Raw genomic sequence first — 27,230 nt, forward strand, 5'->3', positions numbered from 1 at the left:
TGAATTATCTGCAGCACAGCATCAGTAAGACAAAGGAGATGGTGATGGGCTTCAGGAAGACTAAGCCTGCTCCCTGTTACTACTGACGGTGAGGACCTACAAGTACCTGGGGTACACCTGGAAGACAGACTTGAGTGGAGCACCAACACAGAGGCCGTGTATAAGAAGGGCCAGAGTCCCTACTTCCTGAGGAGACTGAGGTCCTTTGGAGTATGCAGGCCTCTCCCTCACACGTTCTGCCATTCTGTTGTCACCAGGACAATCTTCTACGCGGTGGTGTGCTGGGGCAATGGCATCAACATGGGTGATGCCAGCAGGCTCAATAAACTGATTGGAAAGGCTGGCTCTGTTACAGGAGTCAAACCGGACACACTGGAGGTTGTGGTAGAACAAAGGACCCTACGGAAAATTCTGGCAATTCTCGACAATGTTTCTCACCCTCTGCATGTCACCTTGGCTGAACAGGGGAGCACTTTCAGTAATAGACTGGGACAACTGCGCTGCTCCGAAGATACTATACGAGGTCATTCTTACCCTTGGCCATTAGGCTCTGTAATGAGTCAACCTATAGCCGGGGAAGTGATGACTCCCTCCTGTCAGACAGTTTGTGGTAACTTATTTTCTATTCTTTCTACTTCTCTTCCAATATTTATATCGGTGCACTTGGAACGCTACAGTGACGCTGTAATTTAATTCGGCATCAATGAAGCGTCCATCTACCCTCTATCCACATCTCAATTTAGAGAGTCCACCCTGACCAGCGAGCACCCGTCGAATCCGACGCTCATCCCACTTCACCATCCTTCCTGCCAACTTCGTTCCTAGCACACTGCAGGCAATTTACAGCGGCTAATTACCCTACCAACTGCCCTTCCAGATTCAGATCTGGAAGGACGGGGAAGCTTTAGAGAGGGTGCAGAGGAGATTTACCAGATGCTGCCTGGATTAGAGAGGGTGCAGAGGAGATTTACCAGGATGCTGCCTGGATTAGAGAGGGTGCAGAGGAGATTCACCAGGATGCTGCCTGGATTAGAGAGGGTGCAGAGGAGATTCACCAGGATGCTGCCTGGATTAGAGAGAGTGCAGGGTAGATTTACCAGGATGCTGCCTGGTTTAGAGAGGGTGCAGAGGAGATTCACCAGGATGCTGCCTGGATTAGAGAGAGTGCAGGGTAGATTTACCAGGATGCTGCCTGGATTAGAGAGGGTGCAGAGGAGATTCACCAGGATGCTGCCTGGATTAGAGAGGGTGCAGAGGAGATTTACCAGGATGCTGCCTGGATTAGAGAGGGTGCAGAGAAGATTTACCAGGATGCTGCCTGGATTAGAGAGGGTGCAGAGAAGATTTACCAGGACGCTGCCTGGATTAGAGAGGGTGCAGAGAAGATTTACCAGGACGCTGCCTGGATTAGAGAGGGTGCAGAGGAGATTTACCAGGATGCTGCCTGGATTAGAGAGGGTGCAGAGGAGATTCACCAGGATGCTGCCTGGATTAGAGAGAGTGCAGGGTAGATTTACCAGGATGCTGCCTGGATTAGAGAGGGTGCAGAGGAGATTCACCAGGATGCTGCCTGGATTAGAGAGAGTGCAGGGTAGATTTACCAGGATGCTGCCTGGATTAGAGAGGGTGCAGAGGAGATTCACCAGGATGCTGCCTGGATTAGAGAGGGTGCAGAGGAGATTTACCAGGATGCTGCCTGGATTAGAGAGGGTGCAGAGGAGATTTACCAGGATTTTGCCTGGATTAGAGAGGGTGCAGAGGAGATTTACCAGGATGCTGCCTGGATTAGAGAGGGTGCGGAGGAGATTTATCAGGATGCTGCCTGGATTAGAGAGGGTGCAGAAGAGATTCACCAGGATGCTGCCTGGATCGGAGAGCATGTCTCATGAGGAGGGGCTGATTGAGTTAGGGCTTTGGAGAGAAGGAGGTTGAGAGGTATGCAAAATGATAAGGGGCATAGATTGAGTGGGTGGCCAGAGACTGTTATCCAGGGAAGGTAAAGCTAATTAGGTAAAGGGGGCATAATTTTAAGGTGACTGGAAGAAAGTGTAGGGGAATGTCAGAGGTAAGTGTTTTACACAGAGAGTGGTGGGTGCGTAGAACTCCTTGCCAGGGGTAACAGAAGAGGCGGATACATTACAGACTCTTAGACAGGCACATGGATGAAATAAAAATGGGAGGCTATGTGGAGGGAAGGTTAGATTGATCTTACAGTAGGTTAAAGGGTCAGCACAACATCGTGGGCTGAAGGGTATGCACTTTGATGTACTGTTCTGTGTTCTACGTACTAACCTTGGGATATGGGAGGGAACCAGGTCACCTGGCGGGACCAGCCCGGAGATCGAAGCCCAAGGCTGGCAAGTCCGGAGACTGGAGGCTTGATGTTTGCAAGTCCAGGGACCACAGTTTGGAGTTCAGAGGCCTGCCCTGGGACTGAAGGCCCACCTTGTGCGTGGGTGGTGGGAAAATTGTTCATTTCGCTCCTCCGACTGCGTTGGTTGTTAACGCAAATGATGCGTTTCCCAGCATGTTGCGATGTACGGTGCATGTGACGTATAAATAAACGTAATCTGCTGTTCAGAAGGAAGACCCTGATGAAGGAAGGCCTCCTCAGCTTGAACGGTTGAGTGTTTCACGTTCTGTTTTATGCCGATCAGCAGCGCTGTGCTGCAGCTTGTGCGAAGGGAGGTGGGGGGGGGGGGGCTTTGGGGCTTTAACGCTTCTATCGCCCTATGGGGCTTTTTTGTTTCGTGGGTGTCTGTGAAGAGGACGAATTTCAGGTTGTGTACTGGATATTAAGTAGACATTGAAACCTTTGAATATAGGATGACCAAAAGATTGGTACTAGACATGAGCAATGGTATGTCACTAGAATCACAGAGTACCACTGTCAGCCTAAGGAGGGTTGACTGACGGATCTAAGAGCGAGTTCAGAGTCTGATTCATACTCGTTCATTTATCATACGCGCACACAGTGAAATGCGTCTTTTGCATTAACAACCTAAGGATGTGGTGGCACCACACATTCCGGTGCCAATGTAGCATGCCCATAGTGCCGAGCAGGACAACACAAACAACAACAGCAAACCAGGGCAGGCCTCCTCCGAGCCGTCAGCTTCCAGCGGACTCACAGACCCAGGACTTCGGCCACCAGCCCTTGCCTTCCAGTCTCAGCGACCTGCACTTTGACCCCAGGGGTCACCAACGTCGGGGCACAAACTTCGGAGTCACCCGCCCTTGTATCTCCTGCCCGCACGGACTTCCGATCCTCGGACCCAGCACCCTCCATGGTGGTGTGCGAGTCCGCACCTGGGACCGTCTCCGCTGGAACTGTTGGGGAGTATGATACTCACCTGGATTTGGCTTAAATTTTCCAGCCTGGCAGCGAAATCCAACAGTGGTGTCATTGACATTTTATTATTTATCTGTAAGATATCAGCAATAAACCAGAGTTCGTCTCAGTAAAGAAAAAAACAGCAGTCAAAATCTACTGCAACCAAATATTTGCAAATAACAACCCGTTAGTCCATACCAACACTACAAAATCCTATAAAAAGCAGTGGCCCAGTCCATCATGAGTAAAGCCCCCCTCACTATTAACCACATTTATATGGAGCGTTGTCGCGGGAAAGCAGCGTCCATCATCAGGGACCCCCACCACCCAGGCCAAGCTCTCTTCTCACTGCTTCATCAGGAGCCTCAGGACCCACACCTCCAGGTTCAGGAGCAGTTATTATCCTACATCCATCAGGCTCCTGAACCACTGAATCATTGAAATGTTCCCACAACCTGTGGACTCGCCCTCAAAGGCTCTTCATCGCATGCTCTCGATATTTATTGCTTATTTATTATTACTATAATTTCTTTCTCTTTGTATCTGTAGTTTGTTATCTTTTGCACACTGGTTGAACACCCAAGTTGGTGCGGCCTTTCATTGATTCTGTTATGGTTATTATTCTATTATGTATTTATTGAGTATGCCCATGAGAAAATGAATCTCAGGGTTGTATATGGTGATGTAAATGCACTTTGATAATAAATTTACTTTGAACTTTGAATTAGGATGGGGTCTGATGAAGGGCCCCAGCCCAGAATCTGAACTGGCCAATTCACTGCAGAGATGCTGCCTGACCCACTGAGTTCCTCCAGCACCTTGCGTGTCTGTTACTCTTACCAAACGGCCAGCATTCGGAAATCACCGCCTGATACAGGATGCTGATAGTAGCCTTCAAAAGGGATTCAATAAACACTATATGAGACCATAAGACACAGGAGCAGAATTAGGCCATTCGGCCCATCAACTCTGCTCCACAATTCCATCATGGCTGATTTATTATCCCTCTCAATCCCATTCTCCTGCCTTCTCCCCATAACCTTTGATGCCCTGACTAATCAAGAACCTATCAATCTCCACTTCAAGTACATTCAATGACTTGGCCTCCACAGCCACTTGTGACAATGAATTCCACAGATTCACTACTCTCTGGCTAAATTCCTCCTCATCTCTGTTCTAAAGGGACATCCTTCTATTCTGATTCTGTACCCCCAGACCTTACTCTCCCACTAATGGAACCATTCTCTTTACATGCACTCTTTCTGGGCCTTTCAATATTTGATAGGTTTCAATGAGGTCCCCCTCCCCTCCCCTCATTCTTCTAAATACCAGTGAGTACAGGACTAGAGCCATCAAACACATTAGCCCTTTCATTTCCAGAAAACTCCTTTGGACCCTCTACAATACCAGCACATCCTTTCTTGGATATGGGACGGCAAAGCTCACAATAATCCAAATGTGACATGGTCAATGTCTTATAAAGCCTCAGCTTTATGTACCAGTCCTCTGGTAACATTGCATTTGCCTTCCTTACCACAGCGAGGAATCTGTGAGGTTCAAAGTTCAAAGTACATTTATTATCAAAGTATGTTTACTATACACAACCTTGAGATTCGTCTCCTTACAGAATAAAGGAACACAGTAGAACCCATTAAAACAAAAGACTATAAAATACCCAGTAAAGGTGAGAGGGGGGAGGTTCAAAGGGATGTGAAGGGTAAGTTTTTTACTCACAGAAGTGGTGGATGCCTGGTATGGTGGCAGAGGCAAATACATTAGAGGCTTTTAAGAGGCATTTGGATAGGCACATGGATGTGAGGACAATGGAGGGATATGTACATGGTGTAGGGAGGAGGGATGAGTTTGTGTGGGGTTTTGATTTACCTTTTAGCTGCTCGGCACAACATTGTGGGCTGGAGGGCCTGTCCCTGTGCTGTGCTGTTCTATGTTCTGTCCAATGTGCAGAGAGGAAAGCAAATTGTGTAAAGGACAGAGTGAGCAAATAGCATTCAGAACCGGTCAGTAATGCTGTTAGGCCAGTATAGAGCTCATCAACAAAGAGCACTCCCACAGGAAAGCAGCACCTAACAAGGACCCCACCATTCAGGCCCGGCTTTCCTCTCGCTGTTGCCATCAGAAACGGGCTACAGGTGGGATGAAACTCCACGATGCGGAGAAAGAGCAGCAAAATGGTGTTGATTCAATGATTCCGTGAAAGGGCCAGCATGGACTTGATGGCCAAATGGCCTCCTCCTGTTCTACTGTTGGATGATGTTTAATTTTACAAATATTGATACTAAGTTTTACGTATGGTGATGAATAGAGTCATACGGCAAAGAAACAGGCCATTCAGCCCAACTGGTCCATGCTAACCATGACTGCTGTCTAATCCACTCTCATTCGCCATTGCATGATGCATATCCCCCGAAACCTTTCCTATCTGAAGCTGCCCAAGTGTCTTTAAATGTGGTTCATGTCCTGTACCTACTTCAAGCACTTTTGTTGTCAGCTCATTCCATATCCAGACCACTATCAGGGTGAAAATTATTGTTAGCTCGGGTTGAGGCGTTTGATTTGGTGTTCGCCGAGCTTGGCAATTCACTGCCGATGTTTCGTCACCAGTCAAGGTGACATCCTCAGTGCAAGGTCGTTGGTGTTTCTCTCTGGGAGGGCTTGTATTTATTTACCCCCCCCCCACACCACCACCACTCCGTTCACTAGCCTCAGTCCTGATTAACTACCCCTTCAGATGACCTTTCAGTTAACAAGATTTTTGCACTACTTATTTAACTATTCAAAATATATATATACTGACCATAATTCAGTTTTTTCTATTATTATGTATTGCACTGTACTGCTGCCACAAAGTTAACAAATTTCATGACATGTGCCAGTGATATTAAACCTGATTCTGAACTACATTGGCCAGATAGGATGTAAACTCTCAGCTCGCTCACGGGAACACGTACTGACGGTACGGAGGCATGATTCACTGTCTCTGATCTCGATACACGAAGACTGAGAAGGACATCACTTTAACTGGGACACCGTGGAGGTTCTGGAGCAGGTAAACACGAAGCACGCATGGGAATTCTTTTTAGAAGCGTGGTTCTCTTCTGATAACTCCGTAAACAAACATATCGAACTGGATGCCTACCTATGAACCCCTAAGAGCCAAGGAAACACGAGTCAATAGAATTCAAATGTCAGCTGAAGGGGTAGCCAATCTGGACTAAGGCTAGCGAATGGGGAGGGGGCAATATACGAACACAAGCCCTCCCAGAGACGAATGCTAGCAATTGCACACTGAGGATGTCACCTTGACTGGCGATGACATATCAGCAAGCTAATTGCCGAGCTTGGCGGGCACCGCGGCAAGTGGCATACATTCATGGAAGTGTTTAGCCGGAAACTGAAAGCAAAGGTATTCCACTGCAATTGTCACATCACTTACCGACTCGATGATATCGGTGAAGTTGACTTGATCAATCCCACTGTTGGCAAATTCCATCAGGTTACTCCTCGCGCTGCTGCCCAGTAACACGATTCTGCTTAAGTCCACATTCAGCTGCCGGGAATTCTGAACAATGTCTCCTGTATACTGTTGTAAAGAAACAGAGTCAACCCCATGAGAGCTAGACCATACATCCCAGGAAACGAATGGTAGCGTAGTGTTTAGTGTTATGCTATTCCCCCAGCATTGAGCACATCTACAGGGAGTATTGCCACACCAGTGCAGCATCTATCACCAAGGACTGACCCCCCCCCCCCCCCCGACACCCCCAACCATCCAGACCATGCTCTCTTCTCACTGCTGCCATCGGGAAGGAGGTACAGGAGCCTCAGGTCCCACACCACCAAAGTTTAAAGTTCAAAGTACATTTATTATCAAAGTACACATACATAACCATATACAGCCATGAGATACATTTTATTAGTCAATAAATCTATAGAATAATAACCATAACGAAATCAATGAAAGACTGCCCCAGCTTGGGTGTGCAATTAGTGTGCAACAGACAAGAAAGAAATAATAATAATAAATAAATAAGCGATAAATATCGAGAACATGAGACGAAGAGTCCTTAAGAGTAAATCCACTGATTGTGGGAACATTTCAATGATGGGCCAAGTGAACTCAAATGAAGTTATCTGCTCTGGTTCAAGAGCCTGATAGTTAAGAGATAATATTTGTTCCTGAGCCTGGTGGTGAGAGTCCTGAGGCTCCTGTACTTTCTTCCTGATGGTAGCAGTGAGAAGAAGATGATTCAGGAACAGTTATTAGCCTACAACTATCAGATGGATAATGTCACTCACCTCAACACTGAACTGATTCCACAAACTATGGACTCACTTTCAAGGACTCTACAACTCATCATGTTCTCAGTATTATTTAGTTATTTGTATTTGCACAGAGTGGCTTCTTTTATCAAAAGTTCATTCTAATATCAGAGAATGTATACAGTATACAACCTGAAATTCTTACTCTTCACAGACACCCACAAAACAAGAAACCCCAAAGAATGAATGAAAGAAGCATCAAAGCCCAGAAGCCTCCCCCTCCTCCCTCACTTTGCACTATCAGCAACAGAGCATCAACCCTCCCCCTCTCCCCAACACTTGTTCCACCCCCCCCCACCCTTCCCTAACCATGCGAGCAACATTTTGCACAATTGGTTGTTTGTCAGTCTTTGTTCATGTGTATCTTTTCATTGGTTCTATTGTATTTCTTTGTTCTACTGTGAATGTCTGCAAGAAAATGAATCTCAGGGTAGTATATAGTGACAGATAAACTTCGAGAATAAATTTACTTTGAACTTTGATTACAGTACCAGACCTGGATTTAATTCCGCCACCGTCTGTAAGGAGTTTGTATGCTCTCCCCGTGACTGTGTGATTTCCTCCAGGTGCTCTGGTTTCCTCCCACAGTCCAGCAATGTACAGTTTAGTAGGTTGATTGATCACGTGGGTATAACTGGGTGGATGAGGTGGGTTCACTGGGCAGGAAGAGACTGTCACTGTGCTGCGTCTCTAACTAAAACAAAGACTTGTTTCATACATAATTGCTCTTCACTTTGGAGAATGTTTGCCATTATAGTTTGCTCTTTGTGCTGTGTAGACCGTGCTGGCTATCTGCAGTGATCTGAAATCACTCTCAGTTTCCTCGGGAACAACACCCACTCATTACGGTCAGTACACCCGTGTGTACCGAAACTCTGCATAGTCACTGCTTGTTCATCACAAAGGGTGCCCCAGCCTGCACAGAAACTGCAACCATCCTCAGGATGAGTCTGCAGTCACCAGTGGCTAATAGAAATTCCACAGATCCCGCAGGTGCTGGAAATCCAGAGCAGCACACACCCAGTGCAGGAGGAGCTCAGCAGGTCAGGCAGCATCTACAGAGGGGAACTTTCCTGGGAGCCTGGGTCCTAGTGCGAGGTACGATTCACCGTTCAGACAATTTAAACGTCGGCCCTGATCGGAGACTGGATCCGATTTCGCTCGCTCTCCGCGATCTTCACTCCTCTCTCCGGGGCGCCGGACCCTTTCGCTGTTCCGTTGTTGGTCAGTTTAAATGTTGGCCCGGATAGACTGGTCGGTCGGGGTGTGAGGTGAGAGCCAATGTCGCTCACTCTCCGCAACGGTCATCTCCATGGCACCGAGGCTATGAAGACTGCCCCGTCCGCTGTACCCTGTGCCCGCTATTGCGATGAACTGATAAGCGAGGCTTTGGGCCTGCACTGGGGTCTGGATCTGAGCTCTCAACTTGTTGTTCACTTCAATTGCTTGCACTATTTCTTTTCTTTCTTTTGCGCATCGAGTGTTGGTCTTTTATTTTTATTTCTATTCTTTTTTTCTTTAATTGGATTTTTCCGGGTTTCTTGCTTTGTGGCTACCTGTGAGCAAGCAAATCTCAAGGTTGTATGATTTACACATTCTTTGATAATAAATGTACTTGAAATCCTGAAACAGTCGATGTCTCCGAGACCCTTCGTCAAGACTGGAAAGGTGGGGGGGGGGGGGGGGGGGGGGAGGGGAAGAAGCCAGAATCGGAAGGTGGAGGGAAGAGGGATGAGTGATCGGTGATAGGTGAGGTGGAAGGTGGGTGGGGGGGATGAAGTGAGAAGCAGGGAGGTGATAGATGGAAAAGGTAAAGGGCTGAAGAAGAGGTTACCTGATAGGAGAGGAGAGTGGACCATGGGAGAGAAGGAAGGAGGAGGGACAACAGAAGGTGGTGATGGGTAGGTGAGGAGAAGAGAAGGGGTAAGAGAGCTCCTTTGCCTTCCCCCACCTTCTTAGTCTGGCTTCTTCCCCTTTCCTTTCAAGTCCTTATGAGGAGTCTTGGCCCAAACCATCAACCGATTACTCCTCTCTATGGCTGCTGCCTGATCTGCTGAGTTCCTCGAGCATTTTGTGTGTGTTGCCTGCAGTCAGTACCACTCCCACTCACAGCGTGAACCACACCGCTCAGTATGGAAATCTGCCCCGGTCCGTAACACCTCCACGCTCACTCACCATGACCTTCCGTGCTGTCCTGACAGCTCACTGTAGTTTTTGTGAGAGGATGCTGACCACAGAGGGTGGAGCTTGGGGTGATGACGCCTAATGGCAACTCCTTTGCTTGCATCTTCAGAAACAGCTCTATTTCTATCTTTAATATCTCTATTTTCCCCTTTCAGGATTCTTTTGAAGACCCTGACTGGAGTTACACGCTGACTTTGGTTCTTTGAGGAAATGGGACCCGCTCTCGGGCTCTCGTGACAGGATGCTTTTCGATATGCCAAGGACACGGCCCGGAAGGCTAGTGCACCTTCGGAGTGCCGGATTTCCGTGGCTCTGGAGGCGGGCGGATTCAGGTCCGGTGTCACCCCCTGTGACACCCCCTGTGTCACCCCCTGTGTCACCCCCTGATGTATCGTGGGAGTACACGGAAGATCGAAAGCAGCGAGCTGGCTGTGTGTCCGGAGACCCGAGATCTTCGGGCACAGAGCTCGGAAGAAGCAACACAACAGACTTCAGCACCATAAATCGGCAAGTTGTCTGTTATGTCTCCCCTCTCGCTGTGAAACGGGGACAGCTCTTTTTCCCTTATTAGGGAGGGAGAGAGAGAGAGCCTGTGGTATGTTGAATTACCGGGTGAACGTGTAGTTTTCGGGTACTGCAAGTCCTTGTCTTTATTTAGCTTTGCTGCACGCTCGAGTGCTCAGTGGAGGGTACAGATGCTTTTTTGCTGCTGGGGGGGGCAGTCAACGCTTTGCCGCTGTTTGTGTGTGGGGGGGAGGGGAGCTGGGGGTTTCTAACATTTTACTGTCATTCATTCTTTGGGGCACTCCTCTGTTTCCATGGATGTTTACAAAGAGAAAGAATTTCAGGATGCACATTGTATACATTTATCGAACATTTAATGTACCTATGGAAACCGACCCAGACGGTAATGTCTGACGTGAGGATGCTCTCTATGATGGCAGTGCAGAATTACACCAGGATGTCCTGGGGAAGATGGAATTTTACCGGCTGTCATGGGAAGTACATCCCTTTAGTGAGCATGGCTGGGCTGATTGGAACATCTACGGAATTGATGAGGGAGCTTGAGGGACCTCATTGCAATGAACTGGTGTATCAAAGATCAGCTTTGTCTATGATGCACCATCAATAACTCTCGGAGATGGGAGGTGAACGATAGGCTTTTATTAGCTGCAAGAGACCACGATTAGCAGCAAGAGACCACCACACAACATCCTGGAGACTGAGGGAGGAGCAGTGCCTCCAATCGCCTTTATACAGGGGTCTGTGGGAGGAGCCACAGGAGCAGTCAGCAGAGGGGCGTGTCCAGTCAGGTATATGTAGTTCACCACAGTCTACCATAAACATTTACCTGTGTTATGACTTTGCAGGTAAGGCCCTTCCAGCCACTGAGAACATCCACATGAAAGGCTGTATCCATCATCAGAGACCCCCACCATGCTCAAATAAGGAAAGAAACCGACTGTGAAAAGATAGAAGCTCTCGTCTGAAGGTACTTACAGTTGACACGTTTAGGTACTCCTCCAGTTTCGAGATCTGGCTCTGTGGTAGGACAAGCCACAGAGACTTGCCTTCTTCACAGTGTCTGCACAAAGAAGGAGCAAGAGATGGTGACAATGCCTTGATCACTCTGCGGAACGTATGGCAGATGCAAAGGGAACTGGGGTAGGTAGGAGACCAGTCAACCCTCAGGCCCTTTCCTGCTCCACACACCACGGAGCATCTTCACCCCACCCGCCTCAGAAAGCAAGATTTCATGGTGGCTACCCATTGCAATTTAACTTTCCATTCCAACAGGTTGGTCCATGGCCTCCTCTACTGTCACGATGAGGCCAAACTCGTGCTGGAGGAGCAACACCTCTTATTCCATCTGGGTCACCTCCAACCTAATGGATAGACTTTGTTTTCTCCAGCTTCTCATCTTCTTCCTTCTCTCTTTTTCCATTTCCAATTCTGGTCCCTCCCTTCTCTTCTCCTCACCCATCACTCCTCCCCACCTCCTCCCATAGCCCACTGTTCTCTCCTTCAGCCCTTTACATCTTCAGCCTATGACCTCCCAGGTGAAGCTCTACAAAACCCTAGTTAGGCCACACTTGGGTACTGTGTTTGGTTCTGGTCACCTCATTATGGGAAGAATGTGAGAACTTTAGAGAGGGTGCAGAGGAGAATTTCCAGGATGCTGCTTGGATTACGATAGTAGACTGAGTGAGCGAGGGCTTTTCTCTGGAGCAAAGGTGGATGAGAGGTGACTTGATAGAGGTGTACAAGATGATAAGAGGCATATTTCCCAGGGTGGAAATAACTGATACCAGGGGGCATAATTTGAAGGTAATTGGAGGAAGGTGGGGGAGGGGATGTCAGAGTTAGGGTTATTAGACAGAGGTGAGTGGAATACGTTGCCAGAGATGGTGGTAGAGACAGATACATTGGGGCATTTAAGAAACTTTCAGGTAGGCACATGGATGATAGAAAAACAGAGGGTAATGTAGGAAGGAAGAGTTAGATTGATCTTGGTGTTGGTTGAAAGGTTGACACTACATTGTGGGCCGAAGGGTCTGTACTGTGCTGTAGTGCTCTGTGTTCCATTTTCATACAGCTTTCTGTTTCCTAACTAAAGCTAGTACGGAGAGAAGCTGAGGTCTTAGAACATAGAACATCATGAGGTCTAAATGCACGTGTGTGAGGGAGCACCATCTTCCAGCCAGTGTTTCATTAGCCCCTGCTGACCCAACCAAGCACAGGCTCCTCTGTTTCGCTGGCACTTCACGCCCTTCTTCCTCCGCACAGAGTGCCTCAGCTGCTCTCACAGCACCAGGGGTATGCCACCCGCCCCTGACAACCATTATTCTTGAGGCACACTGAGGACACAAGAGACGGCAACAGACAACCTGCTGGAGGACCTCAGCATGTCATAGAGCCATAGAGCACTTCAGCATGGAAACAGGCCTTTCGGCCCATCTAATCTGTGCCGATCTGCTATCCTGCCAAATCCCACCAACCCGTACCTGGACCATAGCCCTTCATACCCTTCCCACTCATATACAACCAAACCTCTCTTCAATGTCACAAACAAGCCCCCATCGACCGGACTGCAGGCAGCTGAATCCACACTCACCTCACCCTCTGAGTGAAGACATTCTCCTTCAATATTTCACCTTTCACCCTTAACCCATGACCTCTAGTTCTAGTCCCTCCCAACTTCAGTGGAAAAAGCCTGCTTGCATTTACCCTATCTATACCCCTTATAATTTTGTATATGTCTATCAAATCTCCCCTCATTCTCCTCACTCCAGGGAATAAAGTCCCAACCTATTGCACCTTTCCCCAATCATCAGGCCCTCAAGTCCTGGCAAGATTTTCTCTGCATTCTTTCAATTCAATTGATATCTTTCCTGTAGGTAGGTGACCAAAATTGAGCACTAATTAGGCCTCATCAATATCTTATACAATTTTAACATAACACCCCATCTCCTGTACTCAATACACTGATTGATGCAGGCCAATGTACTAAAAGCTCTCTTTATGATCCTATCAACCCATGACGCCACTTTCAAGGAATTAATTATCTATATTGGGATGGAATGGCAGCATAGTCGTTAGCATGACGCTTTGCCTTAGCAACGACCTCAGTTCAATTCCCGCCACTGCCTGGAAGGAATTTGTACTTTCTCCCCGTAACCACGTAGGTTTCCTCCGCGTGCTCTGGTTTCCTCCCACAGTCCAAAAACATACTGGTTGGTAGGTTAATTGGTTATTGTAAATTGCCCCCTAATTAGGCTAGGATTAAATCAGGGGATTGTCGAAGGGCTTATTCCACACTGTATCTAAATAAATTTTTAAAATAAATATTCCCAATCTTTTTGTTCTAATGAACTCCTCAGTGCCCCAGTGTTCACTGTGTAAGTCCTATTTTGTGTTGGTGCGAAGTTTTGACCCAAACAATTAATTTTCTTCCCCACCACTGGGTTGGCTCGGGGCCTGACCCAGCAGAGCTGTTCCCGAGGTACAAGATGTGGTTGGTGTCTGAGAGCTAATCACTAACCTGTAGAGTGAAGAGTAGGTGACCGATTGACGGAAGAAATTGCTGATGTTGAAAATGTTGTTCTGTTGTGCAAGATCATCAGCTACCTGCACAAAATAATCACAGCACATTCAGTACTTGTTCATCCAACCTCCTCAGTTTTGCTGGAACAACCTTCACGAACCAAGTTCAAGAACAGATATTACCATACAACCATCAGGTTCCGGAACCTGGGGCGGGTAACTTCACTCACCTCAACCCTGAACTGATTCCTCAACCTACAGACTCAATCTCAAAGATTCTACAACTCATGTTGTCAGTGTTATTTATTTATTTTTCTATCTATCTATCTATTTATTTACTTTCTTTTGATAAATTTGACTTCTTTTGCACATTGGCTGCCTTCCAGTCTTTGTTTATGTATAGTTTTTCATCAATTCTATTGTGTTCCTTTATTTTCCTATAAATGCAAGGAAATAATCTCAAGATAGGATATGGTGATGTATAGATATTTGATAATAAATTTACATTGAACTTTGAGGAGCCTAGAATGGGTTACTAGGGTTAGAGTTAGTGATGGAATCAGTTAGTTTGGTGGAGATTAAAAGGGTTTTAAATAGACAATGAATTTTATTCTGAATTTTAGTGCAGCCTATATGTGGAAATGGCAGCCACATTCCTTTTCATTGAGTGACTCATTTCCTCCACTGAATAACTATTGTCCAGAGGCAATTACATTCCCTGTGATGAAAAGATGATGAGAGGCATAGATAGTGGAGATAGCCAGAGACTTTTTCTCAAGGCTAAACTGGCTAATACAAGGGGGCCTAATTTGAAGGTGATTGGTGGAAAGTATAGGGGGGACTTCAGAAGTATGTCTTTTCCACAAAGAGTGGTCGATGCATGGAATGGTTGGTGGTAGAGCCAGATACTTTAGGGATATTTAGGAAACTCTCAGAGGGATGATAGAGAAAACAGAGGCCTATGTAGAAGGGATGGGTTATATTGATCTTAGGATAGGTTCTAAAATCAGCACTGCATTGTAGGCCGAAGGGCCTTTATTGTGGAGTAGTGTTCTGCGTCCTGTGCTGCTTGCTGGATGGCCCAGAAGATCTTTGCCTCTTTGCCAGGGTCAGTTGGGTCACTGGGAATGTGGAACTCCAGCTGGCCTTCTGACTGTTCTGTCCATCAGCAGAATGTTGTCTTGGTTCCTTAGCAACCCTCAGAAAAAAAAGAGTTCTGAACACACCTACCTCATAGATCTCTCCGGTTTTCCAAGGTTTACAGACCAATGTCTGGATATTTCCTCCAACGAAAAAGGTGACGAAAACCAGGAGAATGAGCAGCCAGGAGAAAATAAAGCTGAACCCGACGCCCCTGCAGGAGAATAGAACAGGGAACAATTGGCAGAGTGGAGCTGTTAACAGGCACAAGATCAGCCTTTGCCAGCACTACCTGGCACTCACTTACAGGCAGCGGACATCCCAAAGCAAGCACAAGCCTATGTGGATACATCCCACAATCCGTTCAGGGACACTTGGTGATAGGCTTTGGGTACATTGGGTGATGGGTGTAGGGACACTGGGCGATAGGTGTAGGGACACTGGGTGATGGGTGTAGGGACACTGGGCGGTAGGTGTAGGGACACTGGGTGATGGGTGTGGGGACACTGGGTGATGGGTGTGGGGACACTGGGTAATGGGTGTAGGGACACTGGGCGATGGGTGTGGGGACACTGGGTAATGGGTGTGGGGACACTGGGTAATGGGTGTAGGGACACTGGGCGATGGGTGTAGGGACACTGGGTGATGGGTGTAGGGACACTGGCTTGTTGGTGTAGAGACACTGGACGATTGGTGTAGAGACACTGGGCGATTGGTGTAGAGGCACTGGGTGATGGGTGTAGGGACACTGGGTGATGGGTGTAGGGACACTGGGCAATAGGTGTAGGGACACTGGGTGATGGGTGAAGAATCACTGGGTGATGGGTGTTGGGACAATGGGCAATGGGTGAAGAATCACTGGGTGATGGGTGTTGGGACACTGGGTGATGGGTGTGGGGTCACTGGATGATGGGTGAAGGATCACTGGGTGATGGGTGAAGGATCACTGGGTGATGGGTGTGGGGACATTCCTGAACATACCCTAAACATTTTAGGAACTGTTTCTTCTCCTCGGCCTCCAAATTTGTGAACGGACTTTGAACCCATAAACTGCCTCTCTATTTTGCACTATTTACTATTATACATGTCGTACAGTCCAACCGTCTTAGGCCCATACTGTATATATCAATAGAGTGCGTAAGACATTTGCACAGTACTATATTTGTCAACATGGAGCGGAGAGTGAGTTTGTAAATCTGGCGGGAGTGAGGTATGTTGGGAATGGTGAGGGGGGGAGCAGTGGGGGAGGGTGTGGGACAGGTGGCAGAAAAGGAGTGCCAAGATGGGGTGGGGTAGCAGGGATGCAGACACACCCAGCCCTCAGACCCAGGCAAGGCCATTTGATTCCGAACAACTGGTTTATAGATCATTACAGAATATCTCTGTGGTGCTTTCCGCTCCCTCCCCTCTCTCTTCCCCTTTTCCCAACTATGATTTCCCGCTCCCAGCCTCCTTCCCACTCTCAGTCCACAGCCGAGACCCATACCAGAATCAGATTTATCATCACTCACGTAGGTCATGAAATTTGTTGCTTTTTCTGTGGCAGCAGTACAGTGCAATATTTCAGCTTGAAAGTTGATAGGGAGAAAGCAGTGTGCCTGACGGTGAAGGGAGCAAGGGAGAGAAGTGGGTGCAGTTACTGTTACAAGGGAGAAGGTGCTCAAAAAGCTGAAAGACCTAAAGGTGCATAAGGCACCCGGACCAGTTTATCTTCTGGTTCTGAAAGAGGTAGCATTAAAGATAGTGGTGGTATTAGAAATGATCTTTCAAAAATCATTGGACTCTGGCATGGTGCCAGAGGACTGGAAAATTGCAAATGTTACCCCACTCTTTAAGAAACGAGAAAGGCAGCAGAAAGGAAATTATAGACCAGTTAGCCTGACCTCAGTGGTTGGGAAAATGTTGGAGTCAATTGTTAAGGATGAAGTGATGGAGTACTTGGTGACACAGGACAAGATAGGACAAAATCAGCATGGTTTCCTTCAGGGAAAATCCTGCCTGACAAACCTTTGAGGAGATTACAAGTAGGATGGATAAAGGGGATGCAGTAGATGTTGTATATTTGGACTTTCAGAAGGCCTTTGACAAGGTGCCACACATGAGGCTGCTTACCTGTAGTATTACAGGAAAATTGCTAACATGGTTAGAGCATTGGCTGTTTGGTAGGAGTCAGTGAGTGGGAATAAAAAGATCCTTGTCTGATTGGCTGCCAGTGACTAGTGGTGTTCCGCAGGGGTCAGCGTTGGGACCGCTTCTTTCTATGCTATATATAAATGATTTAGATGATGAAATGGATGGCTTTGTTGCAAGTTTGCAGATGATACGAAGATTGGTGGAGAGGCAGGTAGTGTTGAGGAAACAGGTAGGATGCAGACGGATTTAGACAGATTAAGAGAACGGGCAAGAGAGTGGCAAATTAAATACAATGTTGGAAAATGCATGGTCATGCACTTTGGAAGCAGAAATAAATGTGCAGACTATTTTCTAAATGGGGAGAAAATCCAAAAATCTAAGATGCAAAGGGACTTGGGAGTGCTTATGCAGAACACCCTAAAGGTTAACTTGAAGGTTGAGTCGGTGGAGAGGAAGGCAAATGCAATATTAACATTCATTTCAAGAGGTCTAAAATACAAAAGCAGGGATTTGATGCTGAGGCTTTACAAGGCACTGGTGAGGCTTCACCTTGAGAATTGTGAACAGTTCTTAGCTCCTCATCTAAGAAAAGACGTGCTGGCATTGGAGAGGGTCCAGAGGAAGTTCACAAGGATGAGTCCGGGAATGAAAGGGTTAATGTATGAGGAACGTTTATGGCAATGGGGTCTGTACTCGCTGGAATTCAGAAGGATTGGTGGGGGGGGGGGGGGGGCGGGATCTCATTGAAACATTTCGAATGTTGAAAGGCCTAGACAGAGTGGATGTGGAAAGGATGTTTCCCATGGTGGGAGAGTCTAGGACAAGACGGCACAGCCTCAGGATAGAGGGGTGTCCATTCAAAACAGAGATGTGGAGAAATTTCTTTGGCCAAAGGGTGGCAAATTTGTGGAATTTGTTGCCACATGCAGCTGTGGAGGCCAGGTTGTTGGGTGTATTTAAGGCAGACATTGATCGGTTCTTGTTTGGACATGGCATCAAAGATTACAGAGAGAAGACCAGGAAATGGGGTTGAGGAGGAGAAAAAAAAGGATCAGCCATGATTGAATGACAGAGCAGACTCGATGGGCCAAATGGCCTAATTCTGCTCCGAAATCTTATGGTCTTATAATACATAAAATGACTACAGTACTGTGCAAAAGTCTTAGTCACCCTAGCTATATATATGCCTAAGACTTGTGCACACTGCTGTATATAGATTCAGTGATCATTAATGGAGAATGTGTGGAGCAGGTTAAGACCTACAAGTATCTGGGAGTACAGTTAGACGAGAAGCTAGACTGGACTGCCAACACAGATGCCTTGTGCAGGAAGGCACAGAGTCGACTGTACTTCCTAAGAAGGTTGGCGTCATTCAATGTCTGTAGTGAGATGCTGAAGATGTTCTATAGGTCAGTTGTGGAGAGCGCCCTCTTCTTTGTGGTGGCGTGTTGGGGAGGAAGCATTAAGAAGAGGGACGCCTCATGTCTTAATAAGCTGGTAAGGAAGGCGGGCTCTGTCGTGGGCAAAGTACTGGAGAGTTTAACATCGGTAGCTGAGCGAAGGGCACTGAGTAGGCTACGGTCAATTTTGGATAACTCTGAACATCCTCTACATAGCACCATCCAGAGACAGAGAAGCAGTTTCAGCGACAGGTTACTATCGATGCAATGCTCCTCAGACAGGATGAAGAGGTCAATACTCCCCAATGCCATTAGGCTTTACAATTCTACCGCCAGGACTTAAGAACTTTTTAAAAGCTATTATTAATGCTTTTTGAGATAGTGATTTAGATGCATATCATATTTTTTTACTGAGTTAAGTATTGTATGTAAGTAGTTTTGCTACAACAAGTGTATGGGACATTGGAAAAAAAAGTTGAATTTCCCCATGGGGATGAATAAAGTATCTATCTATCTATCTATCTATAAAAAGCATTCACCTCCCCCCTAGGAAGTTTTATTGTTTTACAACATTGAGTCACAGAGGATTTAATTCGGCTTTTTGACACTGGTTAACAGAAAAAGACTCTTTCGTATCAAAATGTAAACAGATCTCTACAGAGTGACCTAAATTAATTACAAATATAAAACACAAAATAATTGATTGCATAAGTGTTCACCCCCCGCCTTCCTTTAATATTACACACCAAATCATCACTGGTGCAGCTGATTTATTTTATACAGTAATTCACTTAGTTAAATGGAGATCTGTTTTTGGTGACCTTTGTGCAGTCCAGGTGTTTCAATTGATTGCAGTAAAAATACACCTGTATCTGGAAGGTCCAACTGCTGGTGAGTCAGTATCCTGGCAAAAACTACACCATGAAGACACAAGAACACTCCAAGCAACATCGCGATAAGGTTATCAAAAAGCACAAATCAGGAGATGGATAGAAGAAAATTTCCAAGTCACTGAATATCCCTTGGAGTACAGTTAAGACAATCAATGAGGAAATAGAAAGAAAATGGCACAGCTATAAATCACCCTAGAGCAGACCGTCCTCAAAAACTGAGTGACTGTGCAAGAAGGGGGCTAGTGACGGAGGCCACCAAGAGACCCACGACAACTCTGGAGGAGTTAGAAGCTTCAGTGGCTGAGATGGGAGAGACTGCGCACACAACAACTGTTGCCCGGGTGCTTCACCAGTCACAGCTTTATGGGAGAGTGGCAAAGAGAAAGCCACTGTTGAAAAAACACTCACATGAAATCTCGGCTAGAGTTTGCCAGAAGGCACGTGGAGACTCTGAAGTCAGCTGGAAGAAGGTTCCATGGTCTGATGAAACCAAAATTGAGCTTTTTGGCCATCTGACTAAATGCTATGTTTGACGTAAGACGAACACCACGCATCATCAGAAACACACCATCCCGACCGTGAAGCATGGTGGTGGCTACATCATGCTGTGGGGATGCTTCACTGCAACAGGCCCTGGAAGGCTTGTGAAGGTAGAGGGTAAAATGAATGCAGCAAAATACAGGGAAATCCTGGAGGAAAACCTGATGCAGTCTGCAAGAGAACTGCGAATTGGAAGATTTGTTTTCCAGCAAGACAATGACCCCAAGCATTAAGCCAAAGCTACACGGGAATGGCTTAAAAACAACAAAGTTAATGTCCTGGAGTGGCCAAGTCAGGGTCCAGACCTCAATCCAATTGAGACCTTGTGGCTGGACTTGAAAAGGGCTGTTCACTCACAATCCCTGTGCAATCTGACAGAGCTTGAGCAGTTCTGTGAAGAAGAAGGGGGGAAAATTGCAGTGTCCAGATGTGCAAAGCTGATAGAGACCGATCCACAGAGACTCAAGGTTGTAATTGCTGCCAAAGGTGCATCTACTGAATACTGACTTGAAGGGGGTGAACACTTAAGCAATCAATTATTTTGTATTTTATATTTGTAATTAATTTAGCTCACTTTGTAGAGATCTGTTTTCACTTTGACCTGAAAGAGCCTTTTTCTGTTGATCGGTGTCAAAAAAAGCCAAATTAAATCCATTGTAAATCAATGTTGTAAAACAATAAACATGAAAACTTCCGGGAGGGGAGGTGAATTCTTTTATAAGCACTGTATATATATGCTATATATTCCATATTGTAATTTATGGTATATTTTATATATTGCACTGTACTGTTGCCACAAATCAGTGATAATAAACTTGATTCTGATTCTGGCGCGCTGGGAGTCAGGGCACCAGCAGGCAGACTCTCGAATCAAAGCCCGTCACCACCCACACCCCGACACAAACTCACGCCATCAGGAAGTTGGCGCCTGATTTCGAGCAGGCGTTGCCTCTGTAGACGTCGTCCCTGGTTGCGATTCCTGCAGTTCCCAGGCCGAGTCCCAGCACATTGCAGGCGATGATTAAGAGAATGATGCAGCACAAGACTATACTGACCACCCACCTACAAGAAAAAGCACCTGCATTTACATAGCTGCTTTCACCTCCTCTGCACATTCTCACGTTCAATGTCAATTTATCAGCCCAGTACATAAATGTCACCATTTATGACCCTGAGGCACATTTTCTTGCAGGCATTCACAGTAAATACTAAGAAACACAATAAAATCAATAAAAGATGACATACAGTACAGACAGACAACTAGTATCAAAAAACAGCAAACTTTGCAAATACAAAATTAAAAAAAATTATTAATTGAGCAGGCCTCCAACTAGAGTCATGGGTTAAGGGTGAAAGGTGAAAAGTTTAAGGGGAACAGGAGGGGAAACTTCTTCACAGAAGGTTTTGGGAGACTGGAACAAGCTGCCAGTGCAGATGGTGAATGCAAGCTCCATTTCAATGATTACGAGAAGTTTGGATAGGTACACAGGTGGTAGGGATATGGAGGGCTACACTCCTGGTACAGGTCAATGGGTTAGGCAGTTTAAATAGTTTGGAACAGACTAGATGGGCCAAAGGGCCTGTGTCTGTGCTGTACTTTTCTATGAGTCTATAACATCTTGACTGGCAGCAACAAACATTTCATCATTAAAATCCCATAGATCACATTTCTTCTCCATTCTGATGTTTGGTCTGAACAACAACTGAACCTCTTGACCATGTCTGCATGCTTTTATGCATTGAATTGCTGCCACATGATTGGCTGATTAGATATGTGCATTAATGAGCAGGTGTACAGGTGTGCCTAATTAAGTGGCCACTGAGTGTATGTACCTCATGTAAAGGCAAGAAGATTAATTTCCAAGTGTTTCATTTCTGTAAACATAGAAACAACAAAATCTACAAGAAAGCAGTGATCACATCATCTGTTTAATTTAACTGCTGGAAGGGAAAGTTGTCCAGGTTTCTGGGAGAGCTTTGGACACAGGAGACTGCCAGCGCTGGAATAAGCTGGGTCAGGCAGCATCTGTGGCAGGAAGTGAAGAGCTGACATTTTGGGTTGGGATCCTGAATTTGGACTGATTGCTCATCCCTTCAGCGTGAGGCCCTAAGACAGCAATACAGTGAATATAGTGTCACAGAACAGTACAGGCCCTTCGGCCCACAATGTTGTGGCTGTGCACTCTATCTGTCCATCTTATCATTTTAAACTCCTCTATTAAGTCACCTCTCAGCCTCCTTTGCTCCAGAGAGTAACGTCCTTTGCTCAACCTTTGAGCTCAATGTTTGCTCAACCTTTCCTCATAAGACGTGCTGTCTATTCAATTCTCCCCACATTTCCGCAGCTTCTCCCCGAATTCTACCCCTCACCTACACACTAGGGGCAACGTGGCCCATCCACCTACCAAACTGCTTTTGAACCAAAGGGGATAACCTCACTCAACCTCACTCACCCCATCACTGAACTGTTCCCACAACCCATGGACTCAATTTCAAGGACTCTTCATATCATGCTCTCGATATTTATTACTTTTTTGCTCATTTTCTGTTTGCACAGTTTGTTATCTTTCACACGCTGGTTGTTTGTCTGTCTTGTGCGAGTCTTTTCATTGATTCTGCTGAGTTTCTTTGTATTTGGAAGTCCAAGTGGGGGTATTCCCTTCTGCCGCCGGCGTGGGATGGCGAGTCTGTCGGGACCCTGGGGACTTGTGGAAACTGTGGTGATTTCTTTGAACTTACAGTCCTTTAACATCTTGGACTATTTTTACTGTGCCCATAGTCTGTTTTTTTTAATCAATTATACTATTGTTTGCACTGTTGTAACTATATGTTGTAACTATGTGGTTTTGTGCAGGTCTTGTAGCTTTAGTTTTTGGTCTTGTTTTTGTCTGGTGGATTTGGAGCTCCTTTCCGGGGAACGCGCTAGACTGTAGCGCGATATTAATACACAGCAGCCTCTCCGAACTCTGGATTGGGGATTGCCAAACGTTACGTGGATTTTCTGGTGTAGTCTGTTTTGTCATATGCTTTTGTGATATCATTCTGGGGGAACGTTGTCTCATTTTTTAACTGCATTGCATTTGTGGTTTCTAAATGACAATAAACTGAATCTAACTTGGCGAGGTGGAGAGACGTCTCTACAAAGGAGGTGTAAGACACTCCTTCCCTCCGCTAGCCTGCAGGTCACCCTTGGGCAAGGTGTAGCACCTGCTTAGCCCCCTGATCAGGGTCACATGAAGCCATGGGAGCAGGTGGTGGATGGCCGTATGAGCAACCGGTGCAGATCACAAGTCCTGGTTATGTGACCACTGACACCAGGCAGACAATCTCTGAAGAGTATTGATAATGACTGCAGTCACCTGTCTTGTAAAGACACTGCCCAGAAGAAGGCAATGGCAAACCACTTCTGTAGAAAAATTTGCCAAGAACAATCATGGTCATGGAAAGACCGTGATCACCCACGTCATACAAATGAACTTGGATAATAAGCTTACTTTTAACTCTGAACTTTGAAGAAACAAGAGCACGCAGGGGAAACACAAGCGCCACAGGAAGATCATGCAAACTCCAAACAGACAGCATCAGAGGTCAGGATTGAATTCCGCGCACTGGTGCTACACACAACCCTGAGATTCATTTTCCTGCGGGCAGACTCAGCAAATCCATAGAATAGCAACTATAACAGGATCAGTGAAAGATCAACCAGAGTGCAGAAGACAACAAACCTTGCAAATGCAAATATAAATAAACAGCAATAAACAATGAGAACATGAAATAACAAGATACTGTAAAGAGTCCTTAAAGTGAGATCATTGGCTTCAGGAACATCTCAATGGATGGGCAAGTGGGTGTAGTTATCCCCTTTTGTTCAGGAGCCTGATGGTTGAGGGGTAGTAACTGTTCTTGAATCTGGTGGTGCGAGTCCTGATGGCTGTGAGAAGAGAGTGTGGCCTGGGTGGTGGGGATCTCTGACGATGGATGCTACTCTCCTACGACAGTGCTCCACGTAGATGTGCTCAGTGGTTGGAAGACCTTCACTCGTGATGTACTGGGCTGAATCGACTACCTTTTGTAGGATTTTCCGCTCAGAGGCAGGTTTTGAGAGTCAAGCTTGTCGGTGATAAAAACGGAAGAAATGCCACACAGAAAAGCCTCACCCTTCCATATGAACGCGTTTACGCACCTGTAGTAATCGTATCTTTTCACCTCAGATGAGATTTCTGTCACCGTGGAAGAATTTGCAAAGTTCTCCAGATTCCGTAGGGAGTCTGGAAACTGCACGGCCTCAACGGCGGAGGAGAGGTTCCTTTCAATGTCATTGATAAGTTTCTTGATGTCTGCAGAAGAAGGGAGTTGTAAAACTAAAAGGAACTTTCAAACTAGGCATATAATCTGTGTAACAAACAATGTTTCAGAGAGGAAATAAGAGGATAAACACAAGAGATTCTGCAGATGCTGAAAATCCAGAGCAACACACACAAAATGCTGGAGGAACTGGGAGTTTATATGTTCTTCCTGTGACTGTCTGACTTTCTTCCGGGTGCTCCAGTTTCCTCCCACAGTCCAAAGACATACCAGTTGGTAGGTTAATTGCTCATTGGTAGATTAGGCTAGGGTTACATTGGGAGCTTGCTGGGCGGCGTGACTCAAAGGGCCAGAAAGGCCTATTCCAGGTTATATTTCAATAAATAAATAAATGAATAAATAACTCAACAGGCTATGGAGAGGAGTTAATAGCTGAGACCATTCATTAGGAGCATTTCTCTTCCCTCCACCTTTTCATTCTGCCTTCTGCCCCTTCCTTTACAGTCCTTATGAGTCTCAGCCTAAAACATCGACTGTTTATTCTTCTCCATATTCTTCTGCCTGACCTGCAGAGTTCCTCCAGCACTGTGTTTGGGTTACAATAAAAGGAACCCCCCCCCCCCCCAACCTCCCGGAACCCCAGCTGTAATCACCTGTAAAAGTCCGAGTAGCTTGATCAGTCACGGTGGCAGGAGTTTCATTGAAGGTGCGGGATGCCTGGGGAGACAGGACAGGTATTGTTCCTCTGGCAAAGGTTCGGATTTTTGGAGTTGATAATTAATGTTAAATGTGGGTTGGTTACCTGTTCCACTGAGTTATTCAGTGACGTTAGAGAGAAACTCATGACCTCATTGAACACAACCTGGTCGTCGGCCGGCTAAAGGGAGTGGAGACAGGTTATTGGTGAAGGACAATCAGAAATAGCCCTGTTTTGTCACAGAACATAGAACAGTACAGCACACAGCAGGCCCACCATCTTTAACCTTTAACCTTTAACCTACTCTAAGATCAATCTAACCCTCTCTCCTACATAGCTCTCCATTTTTCTATCATCCATGTGACTCTAAGAGTTTCACATCACTAATTGCTGTACTGGCCTCTGCCACCACCCCTGGCCGAACAGTCCAAGCACCCACTCTCTGAGTGGGAAAATACCGTCTCTGACAACTCCATTATCCTTTCTCCAATCACCTTATAAATTAGCGTTCATTTGTTCGTAATGTGCCGTGGGTGATCATGTCTATCCACGACCGTGATTGTCCTTAGCAAATTTATTGACAGAAGTGATTTACCATTGCCTTCTTCTGGGCAGTGTCTTTACAAGACGGGTGACCCCAGTCGTTATCAATACTTGTCAGAGATTGTCTGCCTGGTGTCAGTGGTCACATAACCAGGATTTGTGATCTGCACCAGCTGCTCATATGACCATCCACCACCTGCTCCCATGGCTTCACATGACCCTGATCAGGGGCTAAGCAGGTGCTACACCTTGCCCAAGGGTGACCTGCAGGCTAGCGGAGGGAAGGAGCGTCTTACACCTCCTTTGGTAGAGATGCATCTCCACCCCGACACCCATCATATTAGGTATTGGGAATGGTCTCTGACTGTCCACTTGATCTATGCATTTTATCATCTTGTACTGCTTTATCAAGTCATCTCTCATCCTCCTTTGCTCTGAAGAGAAAAGCCCCAGCTCACTCTACCTATCTTCATGAGACGTGCTCTCTAATCCTGGCAGCATCCTGGTAGATCTCCTCTGCACCTGGCGTCCACAGACCCCTTGCTTAATGGTATTGGTCCATGGCATGAGAAAGGTTGGGAACTCATCCTCTAAAGGTTCCAAGTCCTTCCTATAACGAGGTGATCAGAACGGACACCGTTTCCCCAGAGACAGCTTCCCCAATCTCAAAAACCGAGAGGATGAAGTAAAGAATGGATGGAGACACAAGAGACTGGAGCTACGAGAATCTGGAGCAATGCACAATCTGCTGGAGGAACTCAGTGGCTCGAGTAGCATCTCTGGGAGGAAAGAAAAAGAAAAAAAAAAGGATCTGATGTTCCAGATCGAAACTTCACTTCCTTACAGGCAGCCACAAAACAAAGAAACCCAAAAGAACCCTTTTTAAAAAAGACCATCAAACACCCAATGCACAGAGAGAGAGAGCAAATTGTGCAAACAATAGAAGTAAGCAAATAGCGTTCAGAGCCGAAGTTTTATGAAAGACACGACGGCAGGCGCCGCTGCAGGCCGCAGCCCCAGTTCAGCGCAGAGCTGAGTAAATGCCGCGAAGCAGCGAGCAGAACTGGCCCCTCCCTCACCTCCGGTCCTGACACCCTGATCTTTTCAATTTGGCCTGGCTCTTAAATGGTAGGGTGGTGAGTAGCTAAGTGGTGGGCCTGGTCTGATGCTCGAGGAGTGGATGGAGAAGATGCCGCCTTCAGTAGGCGGGAACAGTATCAGAGGGTCATAGCTATATCTGTCACATGCACTTCAAAGTATGAAAGCATACTGTGAACCGACCAACACAGTGTAAATGGTATCGCACAATGTATGTGTATATGGTGAATAAAATCAATCCATGATCCGAGAATGTGCTGGGGGCGGCCCGCAGCTTACTAACACTAACCCGTATGTCCTTGGAATGTGGGAGGAAGTGAAGCAGCCGCAGGGAACCAATGCAGTCACCGGCAGAATGGACAAACTCCTCACAGGACAGTGGCGGAAATAGAACCTGGGTTGCTGGCAATGGCATCACCCTAGCCCCTACACCATATATCATCACCCTAACCCCTATGCCATATATCACCCTAGCCCCTACACCATATATCATCACCCTAACCCCTACGCCATATATCATCACCCTAGCCCCTACACCATATATCATCACCCTAACTCCTACACCATATATCATCACC

The 27,230-nt window shown here is 46.4% G+C and overlaps 1 protein-coding gene across 1 annotated transcript in view; it reads right to left on the bottom strand.

Annotated features, from left to right (window-relative positions):
- LOC140735705 (prominin-2-like) overlaps positions 1–27,230 on the bottom strand; it is a 91,514-nt gene that overhangs the window by 23,078 nt on the left and 41,206 nt on the right. Inside the window, exons 9-17 of the mRNA XM_073061111.1 lie at positions 25,117–25,191; positions 24,968–25,031; positions 24,193–24,346; positions 20,919–21,071; positions 15,130–15,257; positions 13,902–13,983; positions 11,360–11,444; positions 6,789–6,935; positions 3,354–3,425 (exon numbers count right to left, since the gene is read on the bottom strand). Of these exons, the coding sequence (XP_072917212.1) occupies positions 3,354–3,425; positions 6,789–6,935; positions 11,360–11,444; positions 13,902–13,983; positions 15,130–15,257; positions 20,919–21,071; positions 24,193–24,346; positions 24,968–25,031; positions 25,117–25,191 (960 nt within the window). The remainder of the gene's footprint in view (positions 1–3,353; positions 3,426–6,788; positions 6,936–11,359; positions 11,445–13,901; positions 13,984–15,129; positions 15,258–20,918; positions 21,072–24,192; positions 24,347–24,967; positions 25,032–25,116; positions 25,192–27,230) is intronic.

Source organism: Hemitrygon akajei, chromosome 1 (genome assembly GCF_048418815.1).
Source record: "Hemitrygon akajei chromosome 1, sHemAka1.3, whole genome shotgun sequence".
Classification (NCBI taxonomy): Eukaryota; Metazoa; Chordata; class Chondrichthyes; order Myliobatiformes; family Dasyatidae; genus Hemitrygon; species Hemitrygon akajei.